Source organism: Rhagoletis pomonella, unplaced genomic scaffold (genome assembly GCF_013731165.1).
Source record: "Rhagoletis pomonella isolate Grant_MI unplaced genomic scaffold, Rhpom_1.0 Rhpom_scaffold_00003, whole genome shotgun sequence".
Taxonomy (NCBI): Eukaryota; Metazoa; Arthropoda; class Insecta; order Diptera; family Tephritidae; genus Rhagoletis; species Rhagoletis pomonella.
Genome location: NW_023458557.1, coordinates 97073369 through 97096176, shown reverse-complemented (window position 1 = coordinate 97096176; position 22808 = coordinate 97073369). Strand labels below are relative to the sequence as shown.

The 22808-nt window shown below is 35.9% G+C and overlaps 1 protein-coding gene across 1 annotated transcript in view; it reads right to left on the bottom strand.

Annotated features, from left to right (window-relative positions):
- Nucleotides 1-22808, bottom strand: part of LOC118735905 — a gene marked incomplete at its 3' end in the record, with an annotated part of 539363 nt that overhangs the window by 357383 nt on the left and 159172 nt on the right. The window contains 1 exon segment of the mRNA XM_036465930.1: nt 8170-9834. Within this exon segment, the coding sequence (XP_036321823.1) occupies nt 8170-9608 (1439 nt within the window). The 5' untranslated portion in view covers nt 9609-9834.

Below are 22808 nucleotides of genomic sequence, written 5' to 3'. Positions count from 1 at the left end.
GCTATGCCAAACCTACGAGTGTATTTCCGCCTGGATAAAGCTTCTGGTAAAACTTTCCGGCATTTGAAGACGCCGTTATATTGTTGGTTCTTCAATTTCCGTAACAACATCATCACACCACAAATTGGAGGAGAAGCTCGGCCAAACACTTGGAAACATTGCAAGCGGTGTGATAAGGTGAGGTGAGGTAAGCTTAAGCAAGCGCTAAAGATCACATAGACTGAGTTGCTATCGCTAAAGTTTTCAAGGTAATTAATGCACTTTTTTGGAATAAACCTCTCAGCAAGCTTTAGTTCCCAAAGGGCTGAAGATGGTCTAGGAGCTGTAAGCAGTATGCGGCAACACTAGGTCGAATAGAACTTTCACACACACCCAATAGAGAACTGAAATCAACAACAAGCATATTATTACATTAAAAGAGCAATGCTTGTATATATATATATATATCCATAGGGTTCTCGGAAACGGCTCTAACGATTTTGAAAAAATTTTGTACACAGTTAATGTTTTGGATTCTAAGGCTATCTGAATAGGCATTACCTCCGAGAAGACTCGTATAAGGTTGCCACCTATTCAAAATAAGTTACAAATTATTTAAAACATCATAATATGGGTATCAAATGGAAGGTATTTTAAATATCCCTAATTCAAAAATATTTTTAATAGGGTTGCCACCTATTTTGAATCGCACATGTATTTAATTTTCCGTTTAGAAAAAAAGGTAACACATAACTATTCATGGTTACCAAGATAAGGTTCTTAAACAATGCTTTCCCTATATACAAAATGTTATCTCTTAGGAAAATAGTGTAAGGTTGCCACTTATTTTCGTTACTACACAATTTATCTAAAACATCGCAATATGGATATCAAATGAAAGGTATTGGCCAGAAAATATTTTTCATCAGTTTATTTCATCAGTTCATCATCAAATTATTTCATCATATCCAGTTGATTTTTTTCAACGGTAAGAGTATTGGGTATAAATATAAATATCTTCGATATAGACACCAGGACCTGACCCCGTATCAGTTTTGAAGCCATCAATAAATATTCGACAGTCTCAGGGTACCCAACTTTGTAGTAAAAGTATAGATGGTGTTCTATTCTGAGGCATTGAAAAAAACATTTGCGTATAACTCTCTGTCACCAGAAATCTTCGCCATGCCCCACTCGGTATCATACTAACATCAATTTCTCTTAAGCCTGTAGTTGGCTATTAAGACCTTAACACGTATGGAGATGCAAAGTGATGGTAGGTGAAGCAGAAGCATCGAGCAGCAGCGTCAGGTATTGTAGAGAAAGCCACTGTGCTTTGACGTTTGGTAAACAGTTTTCCCATGCCATGGATTGAGAATCTGCTCCACCATACCACAGATGTATGTATAGCTGATAATGCGTCTGATCATCGAGGTTTAGATCCAGAGGGTACCCCTCGCCTTTACCTTAAGTACCCGTAAAGAAGTACTACATTTAGCAACGAATAAAAATATTCCATCCCTGCGAACTAGTGAATCAAATTTCTAGTTCCGTACTAGACCTTTATCGCCAAAAACGAACTAGTCCGATAGTAAGTAGATCCCCACCAGTCCAAAATCGGCGAAAAATAGTACTTTTAAAAAGCAATTATTTTCACTTTTTTCACTAGAAATCTATATCTAAAGTGACGAATTTAGAACTGGTTCGAAACCATAGAAAAAGGAATGCAGAACGAACTAGATCTTATCTGCCGAATTTAGACCGCAGCAAATGCTACCTTAAGATCGACGAGTATTGAAAAACAAGATCGGCTGTATTTTTAAAGTGCTTGAGTCAATATGAGCTTGAGTATCAAGTACGCCTCACGTTCACGCTTCACGATGGCTTAATGTGCAAAAACCGATGGTACCGCAAAAAAAAGGGCCATTTAATATAAATTTGTAAGCAATTTTCTTGCAATTCTAACGAAAGATAGGGCGATAGCTTAAAAAGTGCTTAGTTGTCTCAGTCTGTTCAGACGACAGAAAAAAAAATAAGATGAATAATTATTGCTATTAATTCATACTCCAACGCAGTTTGTTAGCTTTGTTGGCCTTCGAGAACGCAATCAAGAAAATAGATTTTGATTTCCAGCTAAATGAACCAATTTGGTCACACTATTTCTTCTCCTGAAATCATTCTCATTCATTCTGCCTTTAGACTCAAAAAATGGAATACCAGTGCAAGTAAAACAAAGAGGATGAATCAGTAATTAAAATCTTGATATAATTCTGTTAACAAAGGAAGGATTACCAAGAAGTCGAACAGAGATATTATAATGGGCTTTGGTCTTAAATCGAAAATTGCCAATGTTTTGTCTTCATTAAATATTTAGCGCACTACTTAATTAAATAATTTACTGTCCAGTGCTGTTCGTTATCAAAGCATGAATTCAATTGGTTATATCAATACAAATATGCATTTGCTCCTAATTAAGTTTTACTCAGTTTCTCATTGAAAATAATTTAGAAATTGCTATACCTGCAGCGAGACTAATAAGAAGTCCTGGTGGGCTAATAGTATAAATTGAATATCTATACACATCAGAGGCAACCGTATTTAAATAAAACAAAGCATCAACCACAATTAAGCTACCAGTATGACAATATTAATTAGCAAAGCGGGAAGAAAAGGATGAAAGCGGATAAGGTAAAAAAATTTGAAGTACATATTTGCCTTAACCAAGCTATTAAGCAACCAGCCTGCAACTTATTTCTCGCTTCGACCAAAAACAAAAAAAAAACAAACATAGTTTTGTCATTTATCAACTCTACAGAGAAATAACTATAGCCAAATACTAGACAAAAAAATGCGGCGAGCTAGCATAAAATACCCGAAAACTTCCATGAATATTTATTTAAAAAGCAGCAGCAGCAACGAAGCTGGCAAAGCGCGAAACAGGAAGGCTAAGGTTAGCGCTAATGACGCTGACTGACTGGTAGCAATGATGGCCTCACTAGTTGCGAAGTTTTTGCAAATTTTCTTTTTTGGCACTTTCTTTCACACTTCGTCGTTGACAGTGAAATGCACAAATTGAGATTTATGCAGCAAAAGTATTGCAATACTTCAACGTTGTCTACCAACCGGGAAAGTTTTTTGTGCATTCTTAAATTTTAGTAAATTTTCATAAAAACTATGTTTGCAAAATTATGGGACAGCGAGCTCTAGAATGACGGAAAATGAGCAATAAGGCAAGAGCATGTGCGCGTGAAGAAAAAAAAAAACCCGACGCCTCCAGAAAGCTGTAGTCTTTCTTACCAGTGGCATATTGCATAATTACAACTAATTAGTTTTGCAATTTTGCTGGCAAAACACCGTGGCAGCAATATGAAAATTTTATTTACATATGTACATATACTTTGTACTTTTAACTTCGAAAAAAAAAACTTTACAACTTAATTGCCTTTGAAGTGATGGTGGCTTTAGTGGAATTAAGGGTATAGTTAGTTTGAAAGAAATCAGGCAGTTAATTTGCTGCAAGACAACTTATAAACTTTAAGTTCGAAAACTGTGCGCTATTTAGTTGCGCAAGTGGTAGGAGAAATTGCTGTCAAGTACGGGTTGGTAGAGGTAAGTGCGATAGCGTGCGGCAAATTGAGGAGACGGAAATAAAGTTAGCTAATAGTTAAGCTACGGTTACGGGATTAACGCGCAGTTGTTTACTAAAAACTCGAAAGTAAACAAGAAAAGCGTTTTAGTTGCATTTTAAGTTGTCAAATGGCAAAACTCACTGCTTTGAGAAATTTTTAGGAAGTCATCATTTTTTTTTTTTATTCAATGATTCGGTTAGTTATTCGGTTAGTTAGTTAGTGGGAACTGTAAGAATGTTTAAGCAGAGATTATATTTTTTAAAAGGAATTGTTTTATTTACTATCATACTTTTTTCACTTTACTTAATTATAACTTTAATTCGTTATCATAATATAAACAAGTAAGTGCACCTGGGCCACACTTTTCGTTCTAATTGCATTTAGTATGTCATTATGTTTTCCTTTATCTTTATTGTTATCTTTATACCCTATTGTTCTTATAAATAAAAGCAAAGTGTTTAAATTTACCTTGGTCTTCATCTTTCTTTTTTATCTTTTATATCACCTAGATGTATTGATAAAAGTATCGAAAAAACCCGATAAAAATATCGATTATTATATCGATAAGTTCCGAAAATATCCAAAGGAAAATCGATAAAAATCTCAATAACAAATTCGATAATAACTATCAAAAGCAAACTCGATAACAATATCGCAAAAAATTGATAACAAAATAAATAAAAAATTACGGTAACAATATCGATAAAAATATCGGTAACAAAATCGATAAAAATATGGATTCTTAAAACGTTAAGTGCCGGAAATATCGATAACCAAATCAATAAAAAAGTCGATAACAAAATTGATCAAAATATCGGTAACTAAATCCATAAAAATACCGATAAAAATATATACAACAAAATCGATAAAAAAAAAATACCTAAATATTATATCGATAAGCTCCGAAAATATCGATAGCAAAATAGATAACAATATCGATAAAAAAATCTATAAAAATATCGATTATTACATCGATAAGTTCCGATAATCCCGAAAAACTCTAAAACCCCGAAATACTTCCCAGATTGAGCCTCTGTGTCTCTATATACACATACCCTTTTCTTTATAACTGCCTTTATTTTAAACTTTCTTCCTCTCTTTTCATCTCTCATCGGTATCCTGAACCTCATCTTTTTCTTTATATTTATCTTTGCTAGCTGGTAGCTTTATGTTTATCATTTTCTTCATCGACATATTCCCGCTTCCCCTTTTCCTTTGCCCTTATATAAGTAAAGTGTTTAAATTTACCTTGATCTTAATTTTTGCCCTTATCTTTACGCAACTTTGCTTTTGTTTTTATTTTTACCTTTGGCGTTATCCCTTGCTTTATCTATGTACGTATATACATATCCCTTAGAGACGTTGTGCCTGCGGTACAGAGACACGTATGGCTCCTTAACCTTTCAGTACAAATATTTAAAACAAAACTCAGGCATGGTGTGTTTAGCAAAAATAGTCAGTATGCTGGTCTCTTTTTAAATTAAACTATGGTTATTCTGTTTTTAGACTGTGCTATTATTAGTTAATAACTAGTGGAGAGCTAGCTTCCAGGCCATCGAAATTATTTTATATGAATCGAGGTAAAATTATATGTAATATTTAGTACACCTTCATAGCACAATAGACCTTGCCAAACATGTATATTCCTGTAATAAATAGGTATGCAAATGCCTAAATCTGATTTTTTTTTTTTTATATTTCAAACCAGCAGGGTACATGGCGTATACGTAACATTTGTCGCCACTAACACCATTTATAACACTTTATATGTACCTACTTAAGCACATTTCTTTTAATTAACTGTTTGCGACAAGAAAAGGACACAAATTTCAAAAACAACAAATAACCTTGACACAAAGAGGAAAATGTGTACTTTTCTCCACTTTTTATCTGCAAATTTCAAAAGTCAACTAAGGCTCTATAGATACATACGCACATAGTGTAAACACCTCCAGCTATTCGTTTTGATAGTTTCAACGAAAAAGAAAATATCTTGACTTGTATTGACATCTTTGATAAACGTCAAATGGAAGAAAATGTAACGAAATGTCAGATCGTGTGTTGCCTTTTGGGAATTGTACAGATACTCGTACATTGTGTGGCAGCGAGGTATTCATTTTAGTATATAAATATGCATGTATATATGTACATTTGTATATAAATAGCCAAAAAGCAAGTACGTCAATATAAATACATAGCTGCTTTGCTTATGCGCCTAACTTAATTACGTGGTACTTAAGTAAGTCTTGGCATTCAGCAAGTCACAAAAGAGATAAGATGGTAAGAGTAGAAAATACAAATAGGTACTACATATACAGCAAAGTAATACTTTTGAGTTGGGACGTGCGAAATTGGCAGTGACTAAAGCAGAAGAGAAAAGTTCGCTAGGTAAAGAAATGGACATATGAAAAGAGAGAATTCTATGGATTTAATACGGTTGAATTAATGACAATATATAGTATTTTTGATGTCCGAAATAACAAAAATTTTGTTCGCCTTATACGGCATTACATTATTTTTATTAAAAAATAAATTTAAAATAATGCATTGAATTATAAATAAATTGATTGTGAGTAGTAAACGCAGATAGTCGTAGAGATTAAAATCCGCAGCCTACTGAATGCTACTTTTTCATATTGTATACCTTTAGATCACGCTCGTTTTCATTTGTCGGATGTCATAGAAAGTGGCTTTTATTTCAGTAAGTGTTGGTTCGGGTGTTCCCTGCGTTTGCAGCCGAGAAGGAATTGCTTATTTATTTATTATTTTATTATTATTATCAACAAACAGGACGCTTACAGACTATATGACAAATATATACATAGAATAAGGGAAACCCTTATGACAAGTGCCTTATGAGTTAATTCTTATAAGTAAACTTTGAGTAAGAAAAATCGAAATCTAAAGTTTAAGAATAAGCATTAAATTGGGAGAGAGTCCTCCTTAAAGGAGCATTCATACCATAAACTGTTTTAACACCACGCACAAAAAACAATTCATTACAACGAAGAATACGTGAGGGAACATTAAAACGAATTTTCATAAGGAGGTGCGAGCAATCTATAGAGCCTGCAATTATGTCAAAGACAAAGCACATCGATAACAGAGTACGCCTGGACTCTAATGACATGAGATTTATCAACAAACAACGAGAACGATAGGACGGAATAGGGTCTACAAATTTCAACGGACGCAAAGCAAGGCGTATAAAAGCCCTCTGAACAGACTCCAATCTGTTCACATGAACTGTATGAAAAGGTCTGCAAACAAATACAGCATATTCTAACCTCGACCGAACTAAAGATGAATACAACATTTTGAGAGTATAAGGATCGGAAAATGACGAGCAGTTGCGACGAATAAAGGCCAACATCGCGAATGATTTAGAAACAATAAAGTTTATGTGGGTGGTGAAGGTGAGCTTGGAGTCAAAATAAACACCCAAATCTTTAAAATCAGTAATTGATTTTAGCGGGACATTCGAAAAACAGTAAGAGGTTGGAACAATACTAATCAGTTTTGCAAAATAGGTATAATGACATTTACCAATATTGAGGGACAAACGATTACGCGCACACCAACAGTACAAATTATCAAGCTCACCCTGGAGAATCAATGAGTCTGCTATATTTTTAATTTCATAGTATATGTTCAGGTCATCCGCATATAGAAGAAACTTACACTTTGAGAAACAGGAAGACATATCATTAATAAAGATAACAAATAATAACGGACCTAAGACACTACCCTGGGGAACACCAGAGGAGGAGACAAAAAAATAAGACGATACATTATCAAGACCAACAACACAGCGTCCATTGTACAGATAGGATGTGATCCACTTCAGAAACTCTGAATGAAAGCCCAGGTCTTCAAGTTTAGCTATCAATATTCGGTGAGGCACCATGTCAAAAGCCTTAGAGAAATCGGTATATATAGCGTCAATTTGGAATCCCTTTTGAAAGGTTTCCAAACAGTTCTCTGTAAAAGCAGCTAAATTGGTTAACGTAGATCTACCCGGTTAACAGCAAAGTAAATTTTATCTTTAACTATGGACTCAAACAGTTTTGAGACAGTGGTAAGCTTAGAAATCGGCCTATAATTCTCAATATAATTTTTATTACCACTTTTAAGAATTGGCGTAATAAAAGTCAATTTCCAGTCATCGCGGAAAACTCCGGCAGATAGTGAAGGTATAACTACTTATGTCCCTTGAAGGAAATGCATTTAGTGCCGATTGTGCAGGCAATGTTCAAGCGACATGGGAAGGCATTCCGTTGCAGTCCACAGTATAGTGTTTTGACATAATTTATAACTGTCCCCCTAATTACTTGCATTACTTTAATTGTGCCTTATGCGCTATCGTGAACGATTGGAGGCCTTTGCTGTTGCTCTGTAGTTTGATCACTAAGTACATGCATATTTCCTAGTCTCATTGCTTGCAACTCCACTCTTCTACATTTTTAATATCGAAAATTTCTATATATTAGTGACAAACTAGGAGAAAATAAACCCCCTGCCACACTTACTGCGTATGCTATTACTTGCTACACACACTCACCTGTAGTCCGCCTTCGCATAGCAATGGCCGAGAAATCGACACTGCAGTGTATTGCACTGATACGTCTTCACCTGCTGCTGCACCTCATAGGTAATATTGAAGCCATATACGTCCAGCAGACGATCCAAGGCGCGCAAATGTGTGCCATCCAAAGAGGTCATCGTGAAACGTATCTCCAGATACTGACTACTAAATTGCACCCATGCCACCTGTGTCACGTCATCTTCAGTAAGTGTGAACACACGGTGTGCCGGCACTTTATAATCATCCGAATAGTACATATATTCGGTGAACTTGAGGCCACCCAGCACATACAATTGCGTTAGGTAAACGATGATGGAGACGTTGGTACCACCGCCACCGCCGCCTACAGCTGCAGCAGCGGAAGTTGTAATTGGCAGCTCAGAGGCATCAATTACCCACACACATTCGATGGGTGCTGGGAATTTATGTGGAAAATTTGGTGTCTGTAGAGTGCCATAGCGCGACTTAAGGATGCCACCGCAAAGCGAATTTGTGCGATGTGTGGCTGAGAAAGCGGAAGAGGCGGATGAGAAACCGGCGAAGGCATTCAAAACATTGCCAGCGGTGCTGATGTGCTTGGCGCCGCCGCCGCCACCGCCGCCACCGCCGCCGCTAAATGGTGAAATTGCAAAATTGCCGGGAAAAGGTGGTGGCGTCGGTAATGGCACAGCGGGTAATGGATTGTAGTGCGCTGCAGTGCCGGTGCTACTCTGTAATGCGCTCAGCTGCTGCGTTTTATGTGGGAGCGCTGCTTGTTGCCGCTTAAAACGCAATGCTGGCCAATGTGAAAGCGGTGAAATTGCTGCACTTGGCGGCGGATAATTGATATGACTACTGGTATGTGCGTTTTTAAGGCGCAAAGAGAAGGTGGCAATTGTTGTTGCTGGCGCGGGTGTTTTGTGCAGGATTTTCGAATTGGTGATGGGCTTAACATCTAAAACGATCTGATGCTTGAGAATGTCATGTACGGCGGAGCACGGTTTCTTATCCTCCAGTGCTGGTGTTAAATTCTTGGCGCTGCTCACATTCGCGAAAAGACCTTCTCTCACCAGTTGGTTGGTGTCTATGCTAAGCTGAGTTGCTCTCGTTGCTGTGAGGATTTTACTGCCATTGAGACAGGGGGTAGTTTTCTCTTTCGCCGGCGCTTCTTCCGCATTCTTATTTTCCCTTAGTACTGTTTCTCCCTTTCTGCACTCAACACCTTCTATATGCCATTCCCCAATTTTGCTGCCCTTCGATACCGACTCTCGTATCGTCTCTGCTGAAAACGCTTGTTCGCTGCCAATTTCTATGAATCTTCTGGTTACTCTGTATTCTCTTTTTTGATGCGTGCCTCCGGTAGTTGTTGCTGTATTGTGTAGTAGTGCGATTAGCAGCAGCATACAAAGCGGCAACTTATGGGAGTGCGCCGTCATCGAACTAGGTCCAAACGCTCTCACGCAGAGCTCACAAAGTGAGCTACTTCGCGCGCTCCGCGCTCTGAGAGTCAATGGTGCTTTATTTTCACTTGCTATTTGGTAATTATTCAAACTCACGGCGAGATCATCAGCTACTAAGCCTCTTTAGAACCATATCATCGACTTGATTTCGATATATTTACTTTGAGCGTATGTCTACTGAAATCATTTCAGTCCATTTTTCCTGCAAAAAAGAAAAAAGTAAGCATTAAATATTTATTTAATATATGTATATATGTACATAGTTTGAGAGTAAGATTTTTTCTACAATAAACAAAAAATAGTTTCTACAGAAATCATTTAACTCCGGCTCCCCAATCATGAAGTTTTCACTCGAATTTTTAATCCGTTAAAAACATACTCTACCTCCGCAAATGCTTGATTAAAAAAGTATGCATGTATTTATTTATTCTCTGAAATACTTTTTGTTTCTTAAAAATCAAACAGAGACAATCAACGTAATCCGCTCCTCAAAGTCACTCAAAAGTCACTCAAAATACGTTTGATAGTCACTCCAAATTGCTTTTTAATAAACGGAACTGTATACCACAAATACGAACATTGTTTGAAAAAATTGCAAAGCTATTTTTTACCCAAACGCGCATACAAAGTGATTTTACGTCACTTTCCAATCAAACTGAAAAAAAAAAGCTCTAGAAAACAATTTTCACAATTTTTTGACACTCGAGCGCCTAAGGCTAACATGGAAAGGCTTCCTGAAAAACCTACATATATTTATGCATACATAGAAACATATGCAAGCATGCGTGTGCGGTAGAACTTAACAAACTAAAAAAAAAAAAAATTATGTGCAGAAAATACTCAAATGAAAAACCAACTAAAATCAACAATTGTTCAAATTGTTTCGCTATTTTCTCTACTCTTGGCAGCTGGCAGCTAGCTTGTTTAGCCTTCACCGTTGTAGACACGGTTCAACAAACGCGGTCAGCGTGGAAGGTACACTTTTTAGTGAAGCGCAAGTACACATACATACATATGCCCACAAATGTAGGCAGACACGCGACCTACATAAGTGCGCATGGGTGTGCGCAAACTTTTTCTATGCCATGCGGATGTAAAAACTGGAAGCGGAAGCAAATACAATGCGCACAAGCCCTTTGCAAAGGCACACACACGGCTGGGTTAGCTCCTATCAAAGTAAGCTGAACCAATATGTTGCCTTTTTTTTGTCTTTTTTAATAAACAGCGGCTGCAATGCCGCTTGTCAATGTCAAGCAAACATGGTCACACAGGATTGGCTGACGTAAAAACGTAATTTTTCTTAGGCAAACACATCGACGTGAAATAGTGAAATTGGTGCAATTTGCCGTAAGTGAAACAGATTTATGCAATTTTTTTGGATGTGTGGTTTTTAGGAAATTATACTGCAGGTTAGGTCCCCCCTGTAGAACTTATTTTGATTATTTCTGGTTGTCATTTCGTCGTGCTTAGCACGGTGAACGATCAATAAAGAATATTTTTATTTTAGAAATAGGACTTCACGGATCAACTTTCCTACTATTACTTTCCTCCGTAAAGTCTTTCCAAAGACACCCTAACTTGGCATACAACGCAAGCATGGTGTTAGTGTTGGTGGCCAAGTTTTCAAAATTCTCCACTACTTAAAACGTAGTCCAAAGTGCTCATTGCTCCTTCGATGAAAGTGAGATACTGCACTTTGTACTCGTTCACCAACAGACCCCACCGCCGGCGTGGCGCCTTTACTACTTTCGGAAAGGTAGAACAAAAGGTGCGCTTGTTGAGCTCAAAGTAGCTTCTCGAACATCTTTCAGAAATCTCGTTTGTGTTCGAATGAAGTATTACTTTTGCGGGGATACAAAACTCAAATATCGCAGCAAAGGAGCAATTCTTTTTCGTGCGGTTTCAAATGGCTATAAATTCGATCAAAGCTAAGGTATGCGCTCATCCTCTTTTCGATTTGAGGATCTGGTTTATCATCTTCTCTAAGGTTGCCACTGCTGGTACCATTACGTCGGTTCAAGAAAGAACTGTCCTCCGCAGTTCGTCAGTCTTGTTCTAACATAAATTCGTCCCGGTCCTACACTGAAAAAAAAAATCGTAAAAGTGCTACGAAAAATTTTCGTAGTCTTGGTTTTTGTACAATATACGAGACTTTCGTTCATTATACGAACATATTTTTCACAACGAAACAAAATTTTATGAACCATTCGTAAATATAATGAAATGACTTTCGTAAGGCATTTTTTCAGTACAATTTACGAAATCTTACGTTTATTTTACGAAACACATTCATAAATTACTGAACAAATCTCTGTGCGAATAATTTTGTATATTGTACGAATGTATTCGTAATGTTTACGTGTGGTTTTAAAATATACGAAATCTACAATTCTGTATTCGTAATACTTTCGTATATAGAACTAATGCAGAAACATGTTTTTTAAATTCGTACAACAGACGAATATTTTCGTGCAATATACTAAATTACCGGCAGTTTAATATTGCATCACATTTTTATGTATGTACCGCGTGTCATTGCGAAATTACTGGTTGGCTGCTGTGACACGTATAATATAATTTTAAACGTTTAAAGAGGGGTTTGCTGGATAAAAAAAAAATAAAAGCGTTGCGTTATGATTCGTACTATGTTTTTTACAGTGTGGTGAGTGAAAGCAATTGCAAATTCTACGAAACAACTGCAGTTTTTAGGAAAATAATTTCGTTAAATATACGAATTATTTTTGTGCATTTTACAAAAATTTCGTAAAAAATAAAGAAATAGTACGAATTTCTTTAGTAAATAGTACGAAATTCCTTCGTACAATGTACTAAGATCTGATGTCTCATATTTTCGTAGTATGTACGAAAACGATTTTGTACAATCAACGAAAACTTTCGTGGCTCAAAATGACGAAAATTTTCGTAAGATGTACGCAAGTTTTCGTTATATTTACGCAGATTTTATTTTCAGTGTATAACCTTTAAGATTGAGTTTTCGATCGTTATTGCTATCAGCCAGCGCCTTAGGCACTATGGACTCACGCATTTCGCATTTATTTTCTTCCTTTTCCGAATTTCGTTAACGTTTCCTTAAGGGAGCATCTGGGTTTTCAGCGGTAGTGAGACACGTTAAAAGTCTTAATAATAATAATGTCACACAAAGTGGAGGGACCTACAGTTTTACGCCGACTCCGAACGGCGATTGTATTTTTGTGAGAAACTGTTTTTCATGGCAGAAAAACACTCAGAGGTTTGCCATTGTCTGCCGAGGGACGACCGCGCCGTTAAAAGTCTTAGTTCTTTATTATATCGACGGCTGGGTGCATGATCGAACTATGTATCTTGATAGCCGGGTCGAAAACGCCCTATCTCAGAAAATTTTTGAAGAATGCCCAATTTTACAATTTGGTTGAAATAAAGCCTACCCCAGAACTTTATTGAAGAACTCCCTTATTCAGAATTCAGTGAAAAACGTCCTAGCTCAGCTGCTGCTTCAAAGACGTCCTATCTCAACATATTTTCAATAGTGGTATTCATCAAATTGAGCAAGTGGCCTCGCACTCTGGAAAAAGAGCAGATGAGTTCAAGCAACGAATGTTGACAACAGTGATTGATTGAGCTGATCTGCTCTTTTGCCAGACTGCCAGGCCACATGCTCACTTTGTTGAGTAATATATTTTCAGTCGAGATAGGGTGTTCTCCAACCAAATTCTGAGATAGAAAGATTTCAACCAAATTCTGAAGAAGGGCGGTGCCATTTTCTGAGATAGGGCTCTTTCTCGCAGCTTTCGAAATATGATTGTTGTGGTAGGCTCCCCCCAGGGAGTTCCGCGTAAGTGGAACTAGGGGCTTGACAATCCTGAGGTACCCCGCCAAAGGCTACCAGTCCTGAGTCGAGTGGAAGCTCAACTGGTAGAAGTTTACGGCTTTCGAGGTCTGATCCGAGACTTAATTCTGATACCATGGGGAGCAAAATGCCCACGGAGTGTGTTCGCTGGCTAGATGGGCAAAGCTAGAGGAACGAGCATGAAATGCAAGACAAGCACGATGAGCACTTGCAAGACTTGCAAAACGGTGAGAAAGAAATTGAATGGAAGGAAGAATAAAATGGTGAAATTGTGTATAATGGTGAAAATGTCTCCAAGCGGGAGGTATCAGGTGTTCATGTGAACAAGTTTGGCAAGTCTGGCAAGTGCAAATTGGGCAAGTCGAGCAAGTCGGGCGAGTCTGGCTGGTCGAGCTAGTCTGGGGGATGAGCATTACTTCGGTCTGTTCATGGTGCGGCCCTTCGGGAGGTATCGTGGTGGTTGTGGTTTAACGCCCAAATGCGGGTAGAACCAGCAATGGTTCAATGTCGAGTTGCATTGCAACCGGATGCCGGGATCTAGAGAACGGCAGAGGCTTTAGGTAGGTTTCGGCCCTACCAAGGTGGTAAGTGTGTCCACCCAACACTGCCAATTGGTGCTGAGTGCTGGTCAAGGCATTTGAATTGATCCGTGCAAGAAAAACACTTTCTCTATATTGTGCACAGTGTTTCGCTAACTACCTTACCATGATCAGGTACGATTTTTGTTGTGACGGAGGCAGTGCTCAAGAGTGCGCTACACAGGGGAAGATCTTTCGCAACACAAATCCGACAACGAACTGCGCTCCTTAATGAGCAATTGGCAATTTGATGGTGCATAATCCTAGTGTCTTCTTATCTTGCTCTAATCACCAAATCTCTAAGGGTAGCAGTGATGTCTGGCTTACTACACTTCACCAAAAGCTTCTATTACATTTATATTTATTAAATTTCACATGCCCTTGAAGTACCCGTGCATAAGGCAACGTTTTAAATCAAAGTGGAAACTAAACTTTAACGATTTTCACCAAGTGTTATGCAAGTCAAATCGAATTTTTAAATCGAAAACATCAAAATTTTATTTAAATTGACTACACAGATATCATCACTTATTTTTAAATATATATATATAAAAATGTGCTCTATGAAAGCTACACCCCGAAGTAAAGCCCTTAAGCAAAGCTTATGCGTTGATGGGTGAAAGCGGAAAATAAATAACATCAAACTCAAACGCGAAATCGTGAGAACAAGCTGAAAACAAAAAAAATGGGTACTAAAGCGCCAGTAGGAAATAATTGTTTTAGACAGTAACTGAAACAAAAAAAGGCAACCTGATATTTTTTTAGCAAAAAAAAAAAAATTGCTTTTCGCTGATCAGACATTAAAAAAAAAAGAACGAAATTCCCGTTTCATGTGGCGCGAACCGTAAAATACGGAAGTACCGAGTACAAAAAATTGTGAAAAATAAATAAAAATTAAAAAAAAATTTCGAGATAAGAAACGAAAATTTAAGACAACTTTTTTGTCAAATCCTAAATTGCCTTATAAAATAAAATATGAAAACATTTTCTTATATGTGAGGAAATTCTATGCTTCCCAACATTTTGAAATTAATTTTATCAACAATTTGTGGAGTTTACCTATTAGGTATTCCACTCCCCTGCTCACTTCGAATATGAATTTTTAACTAAGTACTTATGCACGCATGAATATTGATTGACAAACGCACCTGCTCCTCTCGCGCGCGCACACACACACACACACACACACACACGATGCAGAAGCGGCGATGTGTTACACTTTCACATCCGGCAAATGGATTTGGTATGCATTATCCTACATCATTCCTTTCCGCTTTTCTGCTTCAAAAGTCGATGCTACAAAGAATGTTTGCCGGTGCTGCTGTGCTGCTGCGCTGCTGTGTTGCTGCTTGACGTAACAGCGGATGTACGCCAGTAATGTTAAATTTCCCAAAAGATCAACAGCAACTGAAGCACATGCACAGCAAAGCAATAATAAAAACAACAACAAAAAGTTGTGATGCAAATTTAGCGCAAAAGTCTAGGTGTACAAGCATATTTACATAAATTCATATGTATGTACATACATACAAAATTATATACCCACATATGTACACGTGTTTGCACAAACCGGCATGCGGGAAATTACACAACGCACAGAAACACACAAATACGACAACCACAAATATACAAATGTAAACACAACGCAACGAAAGAACAACAACAGACAACGCACGCATCAGGCGGATGAGGTAGAAAAAGTAAATAAAAAAAGCAACGTAAAGCATATGACCTCAACAAAATGTGTAATTTGCTTGTATTTGCTTTTGTTGTTGCTATTGCCACATACATACATACATACATATGTATGTTGGGTCGTGCAGACGAGCTCAGATCTGCTAAATGCAAATGGGATTTGAATTTGAAAGAAGTAAAAGTTTTTTCGAGCTGAAGACGCAATTTCCGCAATCAGTAATACACCTGGAAACAACCATATGCTTCATAACTACATACATACATACTTTTTAAAGGGTGAGTCGTTTGGTTCGAGCGAAAAATAATGAATTTCAAACTTTTCATATTAAGATTTGATAGGTAAGTAAAAGGTATTATGTATGAGTGAATTCAAAAAGTAATTTTAAAATTATTTTAAACAACACTAACTGCCGATTTCATTAGCAATTTAAGTAGGCGAAAAGTGATTTTCCATTCTTTCAGTATTCATATTAAATTAAAAAAAATAAAAAATATTTTCACTTAAATAGCTTTTGTGAAACTGGCTATAAAGTAAAAGTAAGGCTTTGCTGAATTACAATTTCCCTAGATTAGCTACTTGACTGATAGACATTTGTAGTCGTAAGAACATAAATTTTGTATTCCCAGAAATTTTCTGGTTTTTTACTATGCAAACTCGGAGGCAGTAAATGAATTGTTTTTTAAAGTTGCACTTCAAAAAAAAATTGCAAAAGTTCATCGTAGCACTTTCTCGTGGTGTTTGGTGGGTTTTATGCCAGTAAAAAAAATATAAAACTATTCGCGATCTTGGAGTCTTTTCAGCTTTTTCTCGGTAGCGTTCGGGGACCTTCCTAGATTCTACGGGATTTTCTAGAACTGCGATGAATTTTTCGAGACATCGCATGACATTTAAATTTTATTTATTTTATTTTTTTTTTAACTTTTAGAATTTTTTCAGTTTTCACTAAACTTTTAATAGATCCGCGTTAATTTTTTCGAAACTTTGCACGAACTTTCGAGATTTTCAGGACCAATGTATTACCTTTCAAGATCTTCCAGAACTTTTTTTGCATCTTTCGAATTTTTTTCCATGCCTTATCTCTGCACATAACTTATACTTCAAAAAGATTGCCTTGCTTATCGATCCTCTCAAACCGTTATGAACTTAGATGACTGGTTCATAGTCTTTGCAAGCGCTCACTTTTTTTTTTCAAAATGAATCACCTCAAAAGAGAAGGCACGCCCCTGTTACTCACTTTCGCTACATTTATAATGATTTGTCCCTTTTTGTTCTTTGGTTTGACTATTCATGGAGGTCTAGAAGGCTATTGAAACTAGCGCTTTTCGTCAACTGTGAAGACTCCCTTAAAGGTATCTACGAAACAAGTAACTTAAGGCCATTTTCTGAAGTAACCTTTAACTTTAAAGTTCACTTTTTATTTAAAGGTTGGACTAAAAACCAAGCTATGTCTAAAGTGATACATTCCTATTATCGTTTTTTGACGTATGTATGTTTCTTGGTTTTAAACCAATTTAAAGCCGAAAATAAAATGCCTAACTTTAGACGCAATCATAAATTTTAATACGACCTTTAACAGGTTACTTGAGAAAACCGACCTAAGAAAAAAAAATTGCAACCTAGCCTAGGTTTAGTAGGCCTGAAGGAACTAAAAATTCAGGGCTATTGAAAATCCATATAATTTTTTCCTGTCTATGAATTTTACACAATTCTCACAAAGGTAAATATTTCATTCGAAGTTCAAAATTTTTCGAGTCTTGTTTTTCAAACAACGGGTTTTCCTATGAAAGGGTAAGACATTTCGTGTCCTTTTCTTGTAGAAAATTTAACATTTTAAAAATCACCCATTAATAGGTATGTATGTATGTATGTATGTATATCAGGGTCGTCCAAAAAATGTTTAAAATTAAAAACTCTACGGTTTTTTTATATGGAAAAAAATAATACCCGTATTTTATTCTTTAAACAAAAATGATATTTAGATCTGCTTCAAACCCATGAAGTTATCCATGTATTTTATATAGGAAAAACACTTATTCGTAAAATTGGCATAGGATTCTTGAAAATCAATATTTTTCAATCGGATAACTCTGTTTTTCTTCAGAAGATTTCCAGTAATAATACCACATCGTTTATTTTACCATTTTTTAATAATAACGATTTTTGTGGGTCCCTCCATCGCCTTTTTAGCGCTTTTGGTGACCTTTGTGTAACAACAAACACTAGCGTATATGTAAGCGTCAATCTATTATTATTATATTATTCTTTTTTCGATTTAGAAAAATCTTAGGGGTGAGAGCTTAATATTTAATTTTTTTTTTTTACTACCCTAATGTACATATGTACATATGCACGTTGTACAAGCGTACATATCGTTTTTTTTTGCGAAACTCTGTAAACCTCAAACCAAAAAGTTTTTGTGAACTTGATTAGCATTCAAGATGAATTCTTAAAACAGTTGCATTACCTTCCTCATTATAAAAATTATATTCATCATACGCCATGTGTCACTGACGTTGCAAACGATTGTGAATACCCAGCAACCAATACAAAAGTCCAGATATTTTTTCACAGTCAGGGCAAAACTATTTTTAGGCTTTAATCTCTCAACGCAGCAGCGCTTAGTGAGGGAGGACCGATCCGCCATCTCCCCTAACCATCTAAGTACGAGTATCAGCCCAGAATTAAAAATTATCAAGTATCAAATTTTGGTCAATGGCGACTTATCGTTTACACATTGGCATGTATGTATGTATGTAAATTCAATTTTATTTTAATAATAAAGTTGCATAAAAATCTGCATATGCCAGCTGTTGCAGGCGCTGTGTAGTGGCCATAACCAGTAAATGCTCTCACAATGTTAATCACTCCTTTCACTTTTTCTTTGCTTATCCTACAGGGCAGGTAAACATTTTCCAACCGTATGTATGTTTATAAATTTAAACTTGAAAATAATCACGGGGGTGTTAAGTGGTTAAAGCAGCTAAAACAAAACACATCCATGGAGAAGAAAATCGAAAAATACAAAAAAAAAGTAAAAATTCCATTTCAGAGTACAATTGTTCGCATTGTATGTATATATGTACATGCAAATATATGTACATGTAAATATTTATAATGTAAACACATCTGTGCTCATACACCCGTACTCACAAAACATGCTTAGATCCTTGGCATACAAATTAAATGAGCGCGTTGCCTGCACAAGGCTTAACCGCTGGTTGTGGTGTAACGTGATGTTGGATTAACGAGGATAATGATGATGGGAAAATCTTGAGAACGCAAGATATGTGAAGACTGCGTAGACGTGGATGGGATTATAAAATAACAAATTTATAAGGAAAATCGTGCAAACCTAAATGAAAGGTTGTTGAACAGCAAATGAGGTAAAATTATGTATCGCTTGCAATTATTTTCAAGCAGAAGAAGATTAAAGAGCTTGCTAAAACTTCAAGGTATGCTTTGAGCACAATAGCTCAATGGGAAACTCAGAAATTTTTTGACAATGTTTTGCATTTTATTATTCGTTATTTTTCATAAACTTCCTCGACTACGCACCACGGCACCAAATATAAGCGGAAAAATAATCCCTCTATTATTTCACATTTATGCAAAAGGTGAGGGCAAAATAACAAAACTTAATTAAAATATAGTTTTTCCAACAAAAACTTCTAAAACAACATGGGAGCACCAAATAGTCCAACTACAAAAGCCAGCCTAGCCTGGCTGTTGGCTGCTACGAAAGTCAAGTTACTCCTCAAACGTCAAGCGCTCCAACAGCCACGACTGGCTGGCATTGGCCACCAAAGCAGTTGCTCGCTGACACTTTAATCGTAAATGAAGTTGTGCGCATATTAGAGATGAACGCAGGGTATCGGCACGCGCGGGACCCACGATACTGATTTCAAATTGGTCGCGATGGGCGGTATCGGGTAGGTCTGTAAAAATGTTGCAGGCGGGACGGGATCATAATTTGTTCCTGACACTCCCAATAAAACCGCAAATTCAGGAAATCTTCATTTTATTGAGACGAAAACCAACAGCAAAGCAAAACAAAATAAACGGAGATGCCAGATCTTTCATTATTTTTTTATTTTTTTTTTTTTATGTTTAAAATTAATTTAAAGCACATTTGAACGGAGATGCCAGATCTTTCATAATTTTTTTATTTTTTTTTTTTAATGTTTAAAATTAATTTAAAGCACATTTGAATTTTTCTTAGTTATAATTTTCCGGACCCACGAGACTAGCGGTATAATTCTGAAAAACGTCGGGATGGGTGGGTTAGGAATTTAAAAATTTAATTTCGGGATCGGGATTAAATATATTTAGTGCCGTTCCCATCTCTAGCGCATATACCGGACTGTGTAAATGCTTACAAGTTTGAGCTTGACTTGAATGTCCAAAATGTTAACTTGTTGCTTTGATGTCATGTTGGTCTCCTAGCCAAATTTGCTTAACTCGACTGCTGAAAGAACGCAGTGCATTGCACTTTTCCTGTGCGCGCGTTTTTGATTAAATTACAAGCGCCAGCTGCACAAAGCAACGACCGTTGGGCAAAATAAAGTAAGAAAAATAGTGCAATCAATTAAAGGGCAAGTAATTGGGGGGGAAGCAGAAGAGGCAGCTGTGAAAAAACTCCTAAAGCAAATTTTCGCGAAAATTAATGCATTTTTGGCACAAAAAAGTTACTAAACTTAATTCTACGAAAATAATTGAATGCTGTGAAAGCACAATTTATTGAAGTAACTTATTTCACTTAATTGGTTAATTTTTAACTGGATTAAGCAAAGTAAAAAGAAGAATAATCAAAATAGTAACAAGAATACGCAATCCATTGTGACAGACCTCAGCTTCCTTGGCGTTGAGTCGAAGAAATCATTTTGCTACGCTCATGAAAAGTTATGGACTGAGTCTGGCTCTGATTAGCACAAATAAACTTTCAGAAAAAAACGTTAACGTCAAGTAAAAAAAAAAAAACCCCATCCAAAACCTCTTGTAATAGTGCCCCACTTTCCCCCCCTCTGTATACGCCCACGAGCTTGTCTTTGAATGGATACGACAATTTTGAAAAATTACAAAAAATTTACAGCTTGAAGTTGCTACAAATTTTCTAATTTTTGAATTACAAAAAATCTTACAAAAAAAGTCTTAGAAAATTTATTAAAATTAAAAGAAACCCCGAAAAAATATTTTAAGATAAAATAAATAAACAAGAAAAAAAGTTTGTTTACGAAAAAAAAAGTTTGTTGCCAATTTTTTTTTTTTTGCGATCCAGTCTATTGTGCATGCATACATACATATTTATCGTTCCAGTAGGTTAATGTAGCAAGCAAAATTTATTGCCTAACAAAAAGTATTTAAGCCTTGTTCGTTAAGTACTTAAGTACTCGCGGTAGAACAATTACCATTGGCCAACAGTATTGCACATATTATTCCAAGCAAATTGCCACTTCGCTGTTAGTTACTACTAAAATAAGTAGTTCATTTAGTTGGGCTTTTAATTTTTCGCTCAAACTGTTTTGTTGTTGTGAGCATGAAGTTTCTGCTTATCAGCGTATTATGTAGCCGATGTCTGCTACACTCAGAATGGATGTGGTGGTACTCGTTCGAAGCGAGAGTGAATTAAATTTTATTTACGGAAATTAAGAGTTCATTGAAGTCTATTCAAAACAAAAAAACACATCTCTTAAATTTGAATTTTTAAATTAAAATAAAAAAAGTTTATTTTCAATTTACGTTTTTTTTTTTGTTAATTTTATCAATTTAGCTTATTAAGTTATTAAATGCCATGAAATTTTTTTATTGAAAGCAATGTTTTATGTTATATGTACACTGTCGGCAAAAAGTATTGGCATAGCTGCTTTTTTACAATATTTGCAACAATTTTTATTGTAATATTTTTGCGACAATTTCATACAAAAATATGGTTCATTCCACAAAAAACACAAAAACATAAAAATATATTTTCTAAACTTTGTGCAAAACTTGCGAAAATTCAAATTTTTGCAAATTTTCACCTTTTTGAACAAATTTTTTAGATTTTTTTTTTGAGTATGTAGATTTGTAGCCCAATCAATTTTATTGTAGCAAAGTAGAAGCTCTAAGTAGCTACGAATTACAGTTGATTTTGGGCCGATTTTGGGTTTGACTTTAGGTATGTGGCTAAAATGCAAAACACCTTCAACAAATAAAATTCTCAAAAATCAATGCAAACTTTGACGAACTCTGAACTTGCATTTTTTATACTAGAATTTAATGGGCTACAAATCTGCATACTCAAAAAATTTCTAGATAATCTGATTAAAACGTTTAAAATTTGCTGAATTTTCGCGAGTTTTGCACAAAGTTTAGAAATTATATTTTTATGTTTTTTGTTGTGGAATGAATCATATTTTTATAAAAAATTGCCGGAAAAATATTACAATAGAAATTGTTGAATATATTGTAAAAAAGCAGCTGTGCCAATACTTTTTGCCGGCAGTGTATTTGAATTGAATTATAGCCCTTCGCATAAGTCTCTGTTGAGCCAAATAAAAGTCTTAAAATATGCCAATTTTATGATCTTATTTTTTATTTTTTTTTCTTTGTGGAGTCATACCAAAGCTTATATGAATAAAAGTAAATGTGTTCGCAATATTAAACTGCATTAAAGTTGAGTGTTTTTTATTGTCTCCGCAGTAGTAAGGAGGCATTTTTTTACACACTTTTGCATAACAAAATCATTTAATCAGATTTAAAAGTTTACATCTACACTAAACAGTAGGCTTATGCATTCGTAGACTATAACAAACCAAAAGAAAGAACGGCGATCAAAGAACTTCTCTTAGACATTATCTACGATAAATAATAACAATTAATTCATATGTATATGCGTAAAAGTAGACAAGGCGACACGACCTTCTCGCAGTTAACACCTTTAAATCCCCTTACAAGCCTATAGGGCCAATTATTATCAACACCTGACAGTACATGGTGAGAAGTGCACAAACAACATAGGAATTCATAGATAATCGCAGACATACTCACCTAAACACCAACATGCACATATAGCATAT